At 27.9% G+C, this 18,570-nt stretch overlaps 1 protein-coding gene across 2 annotated transcripts in view; it reads left to right on the top strand.

Moving 5' to 3' along the window:
* The window catches only part of LOC144434653 (oxysterol-binding protein-related protein 11-like), a 161,504-nt gene that overhangs the window by 94,904 nt on the left and 48,030 nt on the right, over positions 1–18,570 (top strand). For both annotated transcript variants that reach the window (XM_078123157.1, XM_078123158.1), the window contains 2 exons: positions 13,083–13,216; positions 15,887–15,972. In XM_078123157.1, the coding sequence (XP_077979283.1) occupies positions 13,083–13,216; positions 15,887–15,972 (220 nt within the window). The remainder of the gene's footprint in view (positions 1–13,082; positions 13,217–15,886; positions 15,973–18,570) is intronic.

Raw genomic sequence — 18,570 nt, 5'->3', positions numbered from 1 at the left:
AATGATTGATCCCAGTGATTTAGTAATACATAATGTATACTTTTATAGAAATGATTGATCCCAGTGATTTAGTAATACATAATGTATACTTTTATAGAAATGATTGATCCCAGTGATTTAGTAATACATAATGTTTACTATTATAGAAATGATTGATCCCAATGATTTAGTAATACATAATGTATACTTTTATAGAAATGATTGATCCCAGTGATTTAGTAATACATAATGTATACTATTATAGGAATGATTGATCCCAGTGATTTAGTAATACATAATGTTTACTTTTATAGAAATGATTGATCCCAGTGATTTAGTAATACATAATGTTTAGTATTATAGAAATGATTGATCCCAATGATTTAGTAATACATAATGTATACTTTTATAGAAATGATTGATCCCAGTGATTTAGTAATACATAATGTATACTTTTATAGAAATGATTGATCCCAGTGATTTAGTAATACATAATGTTTACTTTTATAGAAATGATTGATCCCAGTGATTTAGTAATACATAATGTTTACTTTTATAGAAATGATTGATCCCAGTGATTTAGTAATACATAATGTATACTTTTATAGAAATGATTGATCCCAGTGATTTAGTAATACATAATGTATACTATTATAGAAATGATTGATCCCAATGATTTAGTAATACATAATGTTTACTTTTATAGAAATGATTGATCCCAGTGATTTAGTAATACATAATGTATACTTTTATAGAAATGATTGATCCCAGTGATTTAGTAATACATAATGTATACTATTATAGAAATGATTGATCCCAGTGATTTAGTAATACATAATGTTTACTTTTATAGAAATGATTGAACCCAGTGATTTAGTAATACATAATGTATACTTTTATAGAAATGATTGATCCCAGTGATTTAGTAATACATAATGTATACTATTATAGGAATGATTGATCCCAGTGATTTAGTAATACATAATGTATACTTTTATAGAAATGATTGATCCCAGTGATTTAGTAATACATAATGTTTACTATTATAGAAATGATTGATCCCAGTGATTTAGTAATACATAATGTATACTTTTATAGAAATGATTGATCCCAGTGATTTAGTAATACATAATGTATACTTTAATAGAAATGATTGATCCCAGTGATTTAGTAATACATAATGTATACTTTTATAGAAATGATTGATCCCAGTGATTTAGTAATACATAATGTATACTTTTATAGGAAAGATTGATCCCAGTGATTTAGTAATACATAATGTATACTTTTATAGAAATGATTGATCCCAGTGATTTAGTAATACATAATGTTTACTTTTATAGAAATGATTGATCCCAGTGATTTAGTAATACATAATGTATACTTTTATAGAAATGATTGATTGATGTATACTTTTATAGAAATGATTGATCCCAGTGATTTAGTAATACATAATGTATACTTTTATAGAAATGATTGATCCCAGTGATTTAGTAATACATAATGTATACTATTATAGAAATGATTGATCCCAGTGATTTAGTAATACATAATGTATACTTTTATAGAAATGATTGATCCCAGTGATTTAGTAATACATAATGTATACTATTATAGAAATGATTGAACCCAGTGATTTAGTAATACATAATGTATACTTTTATAGAAATGATTGATCCCAGTGATTTAGTAATACATAATGTATACTTTTATAGAAATGATTGATCCCAGTGATTTAGTAATACATAATGTATACTTTTATAGAAATGATTGATCCCAGTGATTTAGTAATACATAATGTATACTTTTATAGAAATGATTGATCCCAGTGATTTAGTAATACATAATGTATACTTTTATAGAAATGATTGATCCCAGTGATTTAGTAATACATAATGTATACTTTTATAGAAATGATTGATCCCAGTGATTTAGTAATACATAATGTATACTTTTATAGAAATGATTGATCCCAGTGATTTAGTAATACATGTATACTATTATAGAAATGATTGATCCCAGTGATTTAGTAATACATAATGTATACTATTATAGAAATGATTGAACCCAGTGATTTAGTAATACATAATGTATACTCTTATAGAAATGATTGATCCCAGTGATTTAGTAATACATAATGTATACTATTATAGAAATGATTGATCCCAGTGATTTAGTAATACATAATGTATACTTTTATAGAAATGATTGATCCCAGTGATTTAGTAATACATAATGTTTACTTTAATAGAAATGATTGATCCCAATGATTTAGTAATACATAATGTATACTTTTATAGAAATGATTGATCCCAGTGATTTAGTAATACATAATGTATACTTTTATAGAAATGATTGATCCCAGTGATTTAGTAATACATAATGTATACTATTATAGAAATGATTGATCCCAGTGATTTAGTAATACATAATGTATACTTTTATAGAAATGATTGATCCCAGTGATTTAGTAATACATAATGTATACTTTTATAGAAATGATTGATCCCAGTGATTTAGTAATACATAATGTATACTTTTATAGAAATGATTGATCCCAGTGATTTAGTAATACATAATGTATACTATTATAGAAATGATTGATCCCAGTGATTTAGTAATACATAATGTTTACTATTATAGAAATGATTGATCCCAGTGATTTAGTAATACATAATGTATACTTTTATAGAAATGATTGAACCCAGTGATTTAGTAATACATAATGTATACTTTTATAGGAATGATTGATCCCAGTGATTTAGTAATACATAATGTTTAGTATTATAGAAATGATTGATCCCAGTGATTTAGTAATACATAATGTATACTTTTATAGAAATGATTGAACCCAGTGATTTAGTAATACATAATGTATACTTTTATAGAAATGATTGATCCCAGTGATTTAGTAATACATAATGTTTAGTATTATAGAAATGATTGATCCCAGTGATTTAGTAATACATAATGTATACTATTATAGAAATGATTGATCCCAGTGATTTAGTAATACATAATGTTTACTATTATAGAAATGATTGATCCCAGTGATTTAGTAATACATAATGTTTACTATTATAGAAATGATTGATCCCAGTGATTTAGTAATACATAATGTTTACTATTATAGAAATGATTGATCCCAGTGATTTAGTAATACATAATGTTTACTATTATAGAAATGATTGATCCCAGTGATTTAGTAATACATAATGTATACTTTAATAGAAATGATTGATCCCAGTGATTTAGTAATACATAATGTATACTTTTATAGAAATGATTGATCCCAGTGATTTAGTAATACATAATGTATACTTTTATAGAAATGATTGATCCCAGTGATTTAGTAATACATTATGTATACTTTTATAGAAATGATTGATCCCAGTGATTTAGTAATACATAATGTTTACTTTAATAGAAATGATTGATCCCAGTGATTTAGTAATACATAATGTATACTTTTATAGAAATGATTGATCCCAGTGATTTAGTAATACATAATGTATACTTTTATAGAAATGATTGATCCCAGTGATTTAGTAATACATTATGTACACTTTTATAGGAATGATTGATCCCAGTGATTTAGTAATACATAATGTATACTTTTATAGAAATGATTGATCCCAGTGATTTAGTAATACATAATGTATACTTTTATAGAAATGATTGATCCCAGTGATTTAGTAATACATGTTTACTTTTATAGAAATGATTGATCCCAGTGATTTAGTAATACATAATGTATACTATTATAGAAATGATTGATCCCAGTGATTTAGTAATACATAATGTTTACTATTATAGAAATGATTGATCCCAGTGATTTAGTAATACATAATGTTTACTTTTATAGAAATGATTGATCCCAGTGATTTAGTAATACATAATGTATACTATTATAGAAATGATTGATCCCAGTGATTTAGTAATACATAATGTATACTTTTATAGAAATGATTGATCCCAGTGATTTAGTAATACATAATGTATACTTTTATAGAAATGATTGATCCCAGTGATTTAGTAATACATAATGTATACTTTTATAGAAATGATTGAACCCAGTGATTTAGTAATACATAATGTATACTTTTATAGAAATGATTGATCCCAGTGATTTAGTAATACATAATGTATACTTTTATAGAAATGATTGAACCCAGTGATTTAGTAATACATAATGTATACTTTTATAGAAATGATTGATCCCAATGATTTAGTAATACATAATGTATACTTTTATAGAAATGATTGATCCCAGTGATTTAGTAATACATAATGTTTACTTTTATAGGAATGATTGATCCCAGTGATTTAGTAATACATAATGTTTAGTATTATAGAAATGATTGATCCCAGTGATTTAGTAATACATAATGTTTACTTTTATAGAAATGATTGATCCCAGTGATTTAGTAATACATAATGTATACTATTATAGAAATGATTGATCCCAGTGATTTAGTAATACATAATGTATACTTTTATAGAAATGATTGATCCCAGTGATTTAGTAATACATAATGTATACTTTTATAGAAATGATTGATCCCAGTGATTTAGTAATACATAATGTATACTTTTATAGAAATGATTGATCCCAGTGATTTAGTAATACATAATGTTTACTTTAATAGAAATGATTGATCCCAGTGATTTAGTAATACATAATGTATACTTTTATAGAAATGATTGATCCCAGTGATTTAGTAATACATAATGTATACTATTATAGAAATGATTGATCCCAGTGATTTAGTAATACATAATGTATACTTTTATAGAAATGATTGATCCCAGTGATTTAGTAATACATAATGTATACTTTTATAGAAATGATTGATCCCAGTGATTTAGTAATACATAATGTATACTTTTATAGAAATGATTGATCCCAGTGATTTAGTAATACATAATGTATACTTTTATAGAAATGATTGATCCCAGTGATTTAGTAATACATAATGTATACTTTTATAGAAATGATTGATCCCAGTGATTTAGTAATACATAATGTATACTATTATAGAAATGATTGATCCCAGTGATTTAGTAATACATAATGTTTACTATTATAGAAATGATTGATCCCAGTGATTTAGTAATACATAATGTATACTTTTATAGAAATGATTGATCCCAGTGATTTAGTAATACATAATGTATACTATTATAGAAATGATTGATCCCAGTGATTTAGTAATACATAATGTATACTTTTATAGGAATGATTGATCCCAGTGATTTAGTAATACATAATGTTTAATATTATAGAAATGATTGATCCCAGTGATTTAGTAATACATAATGTATACTTTTATAGAAATGATTGATCCCAGTGATTTAGTAATACATAATGTATACTTTTATAGAAATGATTGATCCCAGTGATTTAGTAATACATAATGTATACTTTTATAGGAATGATTGATCCCAGTGATTTAGTAATACATAATGTATACTTTTATAGAAATGATTGATCCCAGTGATTTAGTAATACATAATGTATACTTTTATAGAAATGATTGAACCCAGTGATTTAGTAATACATAATGTATACTTTTATAGGAATGATTGATCCCAGTGATTTAGTAATACATAATGTTTAGTATTATAGAAATGATTGATCCCAGTGATTTAGTAATACATAATGTATACTTTTATAGAAATGATTGAACCCAGTGATTTAGTAATACATAATGTATACTTTTATAGAAATGATTGATCCCAGTGATTTAGTAATACATAATGTTTAGTATTATAGAAATGATTGATCCCAGTGATTTAGTAATACATAATGTATACTATTATAGAAATGATTGATCCCAGTGATTTAGTAATACATAATGTTTACTATTATAGAAATGATTGATCCCAGTGATTTAGTAATACATAATGTTTACTATTATAGAAATGATTGATCCCAGTGATTTAGTAATACATAATGTATACTTTTATAGAAATGATTGATCCCAGTGATTTAGTAATACATAATGTATACTTTTATAGAAATGATTGATCCCAGTGATTTAGTAATACATTATGTACACTTTTATAGGAATGATTGATCCCAGTGATTTAGTAATACATAATGTATACTTTTATAGAAATGATTGATCCCAGTGATTTAGTAATACATAATGTATACTTTTATAGAAATGATTGATCCCAGTGATTTAGTAATACATGTTTACTTTTATAGAAATGATTGATCCCAGTGATTTAGTAATACATAATGTATACTATTATAGAAATGATTGAACCCAGTGATTTAGTAATACATAATGTATACTATTATAGAAATGATTGAACCCAGTGATTTAGTAATACATAATGTTTACTTTAATAGAAATGATTGATCCCAGTGATTTAGTAATACATAATGTATACTTTTATAGAAATGATTGATCCCAGTGATTTAGTAATACATAATGTATACTATTATAGAAATGATTGAACCCAGTGATTTAGTAATACATAATGTATACTATTATAGAAATGATTGATCCCAGTGATTTAGTAATACATAATGTATACTTTTATAGAAATGATTGATCCCAGTGATTTAGTAATACATAATGTATACTTTTATAGAAATGATTGATCCCAGTGATTTAGTAATACATAATGTATACTTTTATAGAAATGATTGAACCCAGTGATTTAGTAATACATAATGTATACTTTTATAGAAATGATTGATCCCAGTGATTTAGTAATACATAATGTATACTTTTATAGAAATGATTGAACCCAGTGATTTAGTAATACATAATGTATACTTTTATAGAAATGATTGATCCCAATGATTTAGTAATACATAATGTATACTTTTATAGAAATGATTGATCCCAGTGATTTAGTAATACATAATGTTTACTTTTATAGGAATGATTGATCCCAGTGATTTAGTAATACATAATGTATACTTTTATAGAAATGATTGATCCCAGTGATTTAGTAATACATAATGTATACTATTATAGAAATGATTGATCCCAGTGATTTAGTAATACATAATGTTTAGTATTATAGAAATGATTGATCCCAGTGATTTAGTAATACATAATGTTTACTTTTATAGAAATGATTGATCCCAGTGATTTAGTAATACATAATGTATACTATTATAGAAATGATTGATCCCAGTGATTTAGTAATACATAATGTATACTTTTATAGAAATGATTGATCCCAGTGATTTAGTAATACATAATGTATACTTTTATAGAAATGATTGATCCCAGTGATTTAGTAATACATAATGTATACTTTTATAGAAATGATTGATCCCAGTGATTTAGTAATACATAATGTATACTTTTATAGAAATGATTGATCCCAGTGATTTAGTAATACATAATGTATACTTTTATAGAAATGATTGATCCCAGTGATTTAGTAATACATAATGTATACTATTATAGAAATGATTGATCCCAGTGATTTAGTAATACATAATGTTTACTATTATAGAAATGATTGATCCCAGTGATTTAGTAATACATAATGTATACTTTTATAGAAATGATTGATCCCAGTGATTTAGTAATACATAATGTATACTATTATAGAAATGATTGATCCCAGTGATTTAGTAATACATAATGTATACTTTTATAGGAATGATTGATCCCAGTGATTTAGTAATACATAATGTTTAGTATTATAGAAATGATTGATCCCAGTGATTTAGTAATACATAATGTATACTTTTATAGAAATGATTGAACCCAGTGATTTAGTAATACATAATGTATACTTTTATAGAAATGATTGATCCCAGTGATTTAGTAATACATAATGTATACTTTTATAGAAATGATTGAACCCAGTGATTTAGTAATACATAATGTATACTTTTATAGAAATGATTGATCCCAATGATTTAGTAATACATAATGTATACTTTTATAGAAATGATTGATCCCAGTGATTTAGTAATACATAATGTTTACTTTTATAGGAATGATTGATCCCAGTGATTTAGTAATACATAATGTTTAGTATTATAGAAATGATTGATCCCAGTGATTTAGTAATACATAATGTATACTATTATAGAAATGATTGATCCCAGTGATTTAGTAATACATAATGTATACTTTTATAGGAATGATTGATCCCAGTGATTTAGTAATACATAATGTATACTTTTATAGAAATGATTGATCCCAGTGATTTAGTAATACATAATGTATACTTTTATAGAAATGATTCATCCCAGTGATTTAGTAATACATAATGTATACTTTTATAGAAATGATTCATCCCAGTGATTTAGTAATACATAATGTATACTTTTATAGAAATGATTGATCCCAGTGATTTAGTAATACATAATGTTTAGTATTATAGAAATGATTGATCCCAGTGATTTAGTAATACATAATGTATACTTTTATAGAAATGATTGATCCCAGTGATTTAGTAATACATAATGTTTACTTTTATAGAAATGATTGAACCCAGTGATTTAGTAATACATAATGTATACTATTATAGAAATGATTGATCCCAGTGATTTAGTAATACATAATGTATACTTTTATAGAAATGATTGATCCCAGTGATTTAGTAATACATAATGTATACTTTTATAGGAATGATTGATCCCAGTGATTTAGTAATACATAATGTTTACTTTTATAGAAATGATTGATCCCAGTGATTTAGTAATACATAATGTATACTTTTATAGAAATGATTGATCCCAGTGATTTAGTAATACATAATGTATACTTTTATAGAAATGATTGAACCCAGTGATTTAGTAATACATAATGTATACTTTTATAGAAATGATTGAACCCAGTGATTTAGTAATACATAATGTATACTTTTATAGAAATGATTGATCCCAGTGATTTAGTAATACATAATGTATACTTTTATAGAAATGATTGAACCCAGTGATTTAGTAATACATAATGTATACTTTTATAGAAATGATTGAACCCAGTGATTTAGTAATACATAATGTATACTTTTATAGAAATGATTGATCCCAGTGATTTAGTAATACATAATGTATACTATTATAGAAATGATTGATCCCAGTGATTTAGTAATACATAATGTTTACTTTAATAGAAATGATTGATCCCAGTGATTTAGTAATACATAATGTATACTTTTATAGAAATGATTGATCCCAGTGATTTAGTAATACATAATGTATACTTTTATAGAAATGATTGATCCCAGTGATTTAGTAATACATTATGTACACTTTTATAGGAATGATTGATCCCAGTGATTTAGTAATACATAATGTATACTTTTATAGAAATGATTGATCCCAGTGATTTAGTAATACATAATGTATACTTTTATAGAAATGATTGATCCCAGTGATTTAGTAATACATGTTTACTTTTATAGAAATGATTGATCCCAGTGATTTAGTAATACATAATGTATACTATTATAGAAATGATTGATCCCAGTGATTTAGTAATACATAATGTTTACTTTTATAGAAATGATTGATCCCAGTGATTTAGTAATACATAATGTTTAGTATTATAGAAATGATTGATCCCAGTGATTTAGTAATACATAATGTATACTATTATAGCAATGATTGATCCCAGTGATTTAGTAATACATAATGTATACTATTATAGAAATGATTGATCCCAGTGATTTAGTAATACATAATGTATACTATTATAGGAATGATTGATCCCAGTGATTTAGTAATACATAATGTTTACTTTTATAGAAATGATTGATCCCAGTGATTTAGTAATACATAATGTATACTTTTATAGAAATGATTGATCCCAGTGATTTAGTAATACATAATGTATACTATTATAGCAATGATTGATCCCAGTGATTTAGTAATACATAATGTTTACTTTAATAGAAATGATTGATCCCAGTGATTTAGTAATACATAATGTATACTATTATAGAAATGATTGATCCCAGTGATTTAGTAATACATAATGTTTACTTTTATAGAAATGATTGATCCCAGTGATTTAGTAATACATAATGTATACTATTATAGAAATGATTGATCCCAGTGATTTAGTAATACATAATGTATACTTTTATAGAAATGATTGATCCCAGTGATTTAGTAATACATAATGTATACTTTTATAGAAATGATTGATCCCAGTGATTTAGTAATACATAATGTATACTTTTATAGAAATGATTGATCCCAGTGATTTAGTAATACATAATGTATACTTTTATAGAAATGATTGATCCCAGTGATTTAGTAATACATAATGTATACTTTTATAGAAATGATTGATCCCAGTGATTTAGTAATACATAATGTATACTTTTATAGAAATGATTGATCCCAGTGATTTAGTAATACATAATGTATACTTTTATAGAAATGATTGATCCCAGTGATTTAGTAATACATAATGTATACTATTATAGAAATGATTGATCCCAGTGATTTAGTAATACATAATGTATACTATTATAGAAATGATTGATCCCAGTGATTTAGTAATACATAATGTATACTTTTAACCCAGTGATTTAGTAATACATAATGTATACTTTAATAGAAATGATTGATCCCAGTGATTTAGTAATACATAATGTTTACTTTTATAGAAATGATTGATCCCAGTGATTTAGTAATACATAATGTTTACTTTTATAGAAATGATTGATCCCAGTGATTTAGTAATACATAATGTATACTTTTATAGAAATGATTGATCCCAGTGATTTAGTAATACATAATGTATACTTTTATAGAAATGATTGATCCCAGTGATTTAGTAATACATAATGTATACTTTTATAGGAATGATTGATCCCAGTGATTTAGTAATACATAATGTTTAGTATTATAGAAATGATTGATCCCAGTGATTTAGTAATACATAATGTATACTTTTATAGGAATGATTGATCCCAGTGATTTAGTAATACATAATGTTTAGTATTATAGAAATGATTGATCCCAGTGATTTAGTAATACATAATGTATACTTTTATAGAAATGATTGATCCCAGTGATTTAGTAATACATAATGTATACTTTTATAGAAATGATTGATCCCAGTGATTTAGTAATACATAATGTATACTATTATAGAAATGATTGAACCCAGTGATTTAGTAATACATAATGTATACTTTTATAGAAATGATTGATCCCAGTGATTTAGTAATACATAATGTATACTTTTATAGAAATGATTGATCCCAGTGATTTAGTAATACATAATGTATACTATTATAGAAATGATTGATCCCAGTGATTTAGTAATACATAATGTTTACTATTATAGAAATGATTGATCCCAGTGATTTAGTAATACATAATGTATACTATTATAGAAATGATTGATCCCAGTGATTTAGTAATACATAATGTTTACTATTATAGAAATGATTGATCCCAGTGATTTAGTAATACATAATGTTTAGTATTATAGAAATGATTGATCCCAGTGATTTAGTAATACATAATGTATACTTTTATAGAAATGATTGATTGATGTATACTTTTATAGAAATGATTGATCCCAGTGATTTAGTAATACATAATGTATACTTTTATAGAAATGATTGATCCCAGTGATTTAGTAATACATAATGTATACTTTTATAGAAATGATTGATCCCAGTGATTTAGTAATACATAATGTATACTATTATAGAAATGATTGATCCCAGTGATTTAGTAATACATAATGTATACTATTATAGAAATGATTGATCCCAGTGATTTAGTAATACATAATGTATACTTTTAACCCAGTGATTTAGTAATACATAATGTATACTTTAATAGAAATGATTGATCCCAGTGATTTAGTAATACATAATGTTTACTTTTATAGAAATGATTGATCCCAGTGATTTAGTAATACATAATGTTTACTTTTATAGAAATGATTGATCCCAGTGATTTAGTAATACATAATGTATACTTTTATAGAAATGATTGATCCCAGTGATTTAGTAATACATAATGTATACTTTTATAGAAATGATTGATCCCAGTGATTTAGTAATACATAATGTATACTTTTATAGGAATGATTGATCCCAGTGATTTAGTAATACATAATGTTTAGTATTATAGAAATGATTGATCCCAGTGATTTAGTAATACATAATGTATACTTTTATAGGAATGATTGATCCCAGTGATTTAGTAATACATAATGTTTAGTATTATAGAAATGATTGATCCCAGTGATTTAGTAATACATAATGTATACTTTTATAGAAATGATTGATCCCAGTGATTTAGTAATACATAATGTATACTTTTATAGAAATGATTGATCCCAGTGATTTAGTAATACATAATGTATACTATTATAGAAATGATTGAACCCAGTGATTTAGTAATACATAATGTATACTTTTATAGAAATGATTGATCCCAGTGATTTAGTAATACATAATGTATACTTTTATAGAAATGATTGATCCCAGTGATTTAGTAATACATAATGTATACTATTATAGAAATGATTGATCCCAGTGATTTAGTAATACATAATGTATACTATTATAGAAATGATTGATCCCAGTGATTTAGTAATACATAATGTATACTTTTATAGAAATGATTGATCCCAGTGATTTAGTAATACATAATGTATACTATTATAGAAATGATTGATCCCAGTGATTTAGTAATACATAATGTTTACTATTATAGAAATGATTGATCCCAGTGATTTAGTAATACATAATGTTTAGTATTATAGAAATGATTGATCCCAGTGATTTAGTAATACATAATGTATACTTTTATAGAAATGATTGATTGATGTATACTTTTATAGAAATGATTGATCCCAGTGATTTAGTAATACATAATGTATACTTTTATAGAAATGATTGATCCCAGTGATTTAGTAATACATAATGTATACTTTTATAGAAATGATTGATCCCAGTGATTTAGTAATACATAATGTTTACTTTAATAGAAATGATTGATCCCAGTGATTTAGTAATACATAATGTATACTATTATAGAAATGATTGATCCCAGTGATTTAGTAATACATAATGTATACTTTTATAGAAATGATTGATCCCAGTGATTTAGTAATACATAATGTTTACTTTAATAGAAATGATTGATCCCAATGATGAAGTGTTGGATGGTGACAAAGATGAAGACAAAGACTTGGGTGGTGTAGAGAAACATAAAAGTATTATACTGCATTTACTCTCACAACTCAAACTCGGCATGGACTTGACAAAGGTGAGATTATTTTTGACAGCCTTACAAGGTCTATATTTCAATCCAGTCCCCATTACTCACATACTTTAAAACTTATCAGCGAAGCTATGATGATTAAATTGGATTATTCCTGTTTTGTTAATCAGGTTATGTTAGGTTGAATCTCTGTTGACTGAGCTGTATTTTGGCTTTCGCTCATTTATTTATTTCATAAAATATATCAAATATGCAAATTAGAATGAGTATTAAAAGTGACTGGGAATATTTTTAAAGCTTGGCAGAACCCAGCAAGATGGTTTCACTTAGCTGAACCAGGGACAACAAGTTCTGCTAACATGACCACTGGATTTTTAACACAATTGAACTAGGTTCAGTAGTGCTATAGGCATCGAGAAATGTTAGAGTGTGTGTGTGTGTGTGTGTGTGCGTGCATGCGTGTAAAACTGTAAAGCTGCCAAACTGATCGGCTTTGGTGGGGACATTACTTCAGGTTTGTAGATGGAAAATTGTTCAAATGAAAATGATCGCATAAGAGATATGTGTTTTGGGTCCAAAAACATGATTTGTGGTGTTAAAAGATGCTTTTATTGAGTCTAGAAATGAAAGGTTCTTGTTTTATTGATGGAATGAAATCATAAATCGTTTATGGGCTACTTCATATATCAATATCAATGGCATCAAGATTAACCTCTGTTTGAGGTTACTTGGAAACCTGTGTTTAGCACAGCTGAATTAGATCATAGACATTGTCTATAATTAATACAGGTTCATTCATTCTACAGAGATGTGGGTTTTGGGTCAAAAAATGTGATTTTTGGTCAAAAAACTTAACCTTCAAAACTACTGGGTAGATTGGCCTGAAATTTGTCAGGAATGTTCTTACAAACAAGACCACGCCCATAGCAACAGCCAAATGATCACATATGTTGCGAAGATAACAATAGACAAATGAACATTCAAAAAATGTATGCAAATATACCTATGAACAACATCACACCCGAAGCAACAGCTTCATCATCACGTATATTGCAAAGATAGCATCAGGGATTCATAGAGAAGTGAATGAACATTCAAACATTGTATGCAAATCTGTCTAGCAACATGACCATGCCCATAGCAACATTCAAATGATCATGTATATTGCAAAGGTAACAACAGGGTTGGATAGGCAACTAGATAGCCATTCAGCAAATGAACGCCTATACCTAGCATGGATCAGCATGTCAGTAAAGATTTTTTTAAAAACTGTACCGTTGTGCATTTTGGTCCTAGCAACAATGACCATGCCCATAGCAACAACCAGATATCAGTGTATTTTGGTCAAATAACATCAGGTAGGCAAGTGAGTAGATATTCAAAAAAATCTTTGGAAGTATCCCTAGCAACAGGACCACGCCCATAGCAACAGCCAAATGGTCAGGTATATTGCAAAGATAACGATATGTATTAATAGACAATTGAATAAACATTTTTAGCACAACTGAACTGAGGTTAATGGGAATGCATCTAGGGATGTATGGACGAGGAAATATTAAGCATACAGTGATTCCATGAGTGATATGCAAATTAGGTGTAAAAAATGTTCATTTTTGGTCAAAAACTTATATCTCAAAAAGTACTTGGTCACCGAGTCTGAAACTTAGTGAGATGTTTCTGAAATTGTTATTCTGCAGATTTTCTCAAAATTGGCCCTAGCAACCATGACCACGCCCTTAGCAACAACCAAATGGCAGTATATTTTGGTCAAATAACAACATCATCTGGTAGGCAAATGAGTAAACATTCAAAAAATGTATGCAAATACCCTAGCAACCATGACGGTCGTGTATTTCACAAAGCTAACAACAGGGATTAATAGACAATTGAATAAACATTCAAAAAATGTATGTAAATTTGCCTAGCAACAAGACCACGCCCATAGCAACAGCCAAATAATCACGTATATTGCAAAGATTTCAACAGGAATAGAAAGACAAATGAATAAACATTCAAAAAATGTATGCAAATGTGCCTAGCAACAAGACCACACCCATAGCATCAACCAAATGATCACATATATTGCAAAGATAACAATGGGGATTAATAGACAATTGAATAAACATTCAAAAAATGTATGCAAATATATCCAACACCATGACCACGCCCATAGCAACAGCCAAATGATAGCATATATCGTAAAGATAGCAACATGGTTGGATAGGCAACTGGATAGTCATTCAACAAATGAACGCTTCTTGTTAGCATAGACTACCATATGGATAAACATTTTTAAAAAACTGTACAGTTGTGCTACAACGCCATTGGTGGTATTTTTAAAAAATGTGCGGAAATGTGCCTAGCAAAAAGACCACACCCATAGCAACAGCCAATTGATCACTTATATTGCAAAGATAAGAAGGATTAATAGACAAATAAACATTCAGAAAATGTATGCAAATATTCAATTAATTATACAGTTGTGCTACCCTGCCATTGGCACTATATTTCATACAATGATAAATCACACTGCCATGGCTGGTGGCAATTCTCTGTAAACATTCTTTGTATGTATGTGTGTGTGTGTGGGGGGGGGGGGGGAGGGGGGGCTGAGTGATCTCCGATGACTACTTGTACTTGTTTATACTATAGGTGGTACTACCTGCCATCAGTCTTTGATATCAATACTTTATTTCTAATTTATTTATACTATAGGTGGTACTACCTACATTCATATTAGAATGTCGGTCCTTACTAGAAATGTTTGCAGATTTCATGAGCCATCCTGACATGTTTCTAAGGTAAGTTAATTAACATTGATGGAATGATAATAATGTTACTTTTATGTTACAATGCTCAAAGAGCGTTGCAATTATAACACCTAGAACAAACATGGTTCACATTCTTCTGGAAAACCCTTGAATTTCAAAGGCCCTTGTAGACCTAAAACTGCACAACTTTACAATTGTTATCCCAGGCACAGGTACAACTTTACAATTATTATCCCAGGCACAGGTTCAACTTTACAATTATTATCCCAGGCACAGGTACAATTTTACAATTATTATCCCAGGCACAGGCCTAAAACATTTACAGTGCTAGTGGTTAGATCTAATTCTAACAATCCTAGTGGTGAGATCCAATTCTAACAATGCTAGTGGTGAGATCCAATTCTAACAATGCTAGTGGTGAGATCTAATTCTAACAATCCTAGTGGTGAGATCTAATTCTAACAATGCTAGTGGTGAGATCCAATTCTAACAATGCTAGTGGTTAGATCTAATTCTAACAATCCTAGTGGTGAGATCCAATTCTAACAATCCTAGTGGTGAGATCCAATTCTAACAATCCTAGTGGTGAGATCTAATTCTAACAATGCTAGTGGTGAGATCCAATTCTAACAATGCTAGTGGTGAGATCCAATTCTAACAATGCTAGTGGTTAGATCTAATTCTAACAATGCTAGTGGTTAGATCTAATTCTAACAGTGCTAGTGGTTAGATCTAATTCTAACAATCCTAGTGGTGAGATCCAATTCTAACAATGCTAGTGGTGAGATCCAATTCTAACAATCCTAGTGGTGAGATCTAATTCTAACAATCCTAGTGGTGAGATCTAATTCTAACAATGCTAGTGGTGAGATCCAATTCTAACAATGCTAGTGGTTAGATCTAATTCTAACAATGCTAGTGGTTAGATCTAATTCTAACAGTGCTAGTGGTTAGATCTAATTCTAACAATCCTAGTGGTGAGATCTAATTCTAACAATGCTAGTGGTTAGATCTAATTCTAACAATCCTAGTGGTGAGATCTAATTCTAACAATGCTAGTGGTGAGATCCAATTCTAACAATGCTAGTGGTTAGATCTAATTCTAACAATGCTAGTGGTGAGATCTAATTCTAACAATGCTAGTGGTGAGATCTAATTCTAACAATGCTAGTGGTTAGATCCAATTCTAACAATCCTAGTGGTGAGATCTAATTCTAACAATGCTAGTGGTGAGATCTAATTCTAACAATGCTAGTGGTTAGATCTAATTCTAACAATGCTAGTGGTGAGATCTAATTCTAACAATCCTAGTGGTGAGATCTAATTCTAACAATCCTAGTGGTTAGATCTAATTCTAACAATGCTAGTGGTGAGATCCAATTCTAACAATGCTAGTGGTTAGATCTAATTCTAACAATCCTAGTGGTGAGATCTAATTCTAACAATGCTAGTGGTGAGATCTAATTCTAACAATCCTAGTGGTGAGATCCAATTCTAACAATCCTAGTGGTAAGATCTAATTCTAACAATCCTCGTGGTGAGATCCAATTCTAACAATGCTAGTGGTTAGATCTAATTCTAACAATCCTAGTGGTGAGATCCAATTCTAACAATGCTAGTGGTTAGATCTAATTCTAACAATCCTAGTGGTGAGATCCAATTCTAACAATGCTAGTGGTTAGATCTAATTCTAACAATCCTAGTGGTGAGATCCAATTCTAACAATGCTAGTGGTTAGATCTAATTCTAACAATCCTAGTGGTGAGATCCAATTCTAACAATGCTAGTGGTTAGATCTAATTCTAACAATGCTAGTGGTTAGATCTAATTCTAACAATCCTAGTGGTGAGATCCAATTCTAACAATGCTAGTGGTTAGATCTAATTCTAACAATGCTAGTGGTTAGATCTAATTCTAACAATCCTAGTGGTGAGATCTAATTCTAACAATGCTAGTGGTTAGATCTAATTCTAACAATGCTAGTGGTTAGATCTAATTCTAACAATCCTAGTGGGTAGATCTAATTCTAACAATCCTAGTGGTGAGATCCAATTTTAACAATGCTAGTGGTTAGATCTAATTCTAACAATCCTAGTGGTTAGATCTAATTCTAACAATGGTAGTGGTTAGATCTAATTCTAACAATGCTAGTGGTTAGATCTAATTCTAACAATCCTAGTGGTGAGATCTAATTCTAACAATCCTAGTGGTTAGATCTAATTCTAACAATGCTAGTGGTGAGATCCAATTCTAACAATGCTAGTGGTTAGATCTAATTCTAACAATCCTAGTGGTGAGATCTAATTCTAACAATGCTAGTGGTGAGATCTAATTCTAACAATGCTAGTGGTGAGATCTAATTCTAACAATCCTAGTGGTAAGATCTAATTCTAACAATCCTCGTGGTGAGATCCAATTCTAACAATGCTAGTGGTTAGATCTAATTCTAACAATCCTAGTGGTGAGATCCAATTCTAACAATGCTAGTGGTTAGATCTAATTCTAACAATCCTAGTGGTGAGATCCAATTCTAACAATGCTAGTGGTTAGATCTAATTCTAACAATCCTAGTGGTGAGATCCAATTCTAACAATGCTAGTGGTTAGATCTAATTCTAACAATCCTAGT

This window comes from Glandiceps talaboti, chromosome 4 (genome assembly GCF_964340395.1).
Source record: "Glandiceps talaboti chromosome 4, keGlaTala1.1, whole genome shotgun sequence".
In the NCBI taxonomy this organism is placed as follows: Eukaryota; Metazoa; Hemichordata; class Enteropneusta; family Spengelidae; genus Glandiceps; species Glandiceps talaboti.
This window is presented reverse-complemented; position numbering and strand designations above follow the sequence as displayed.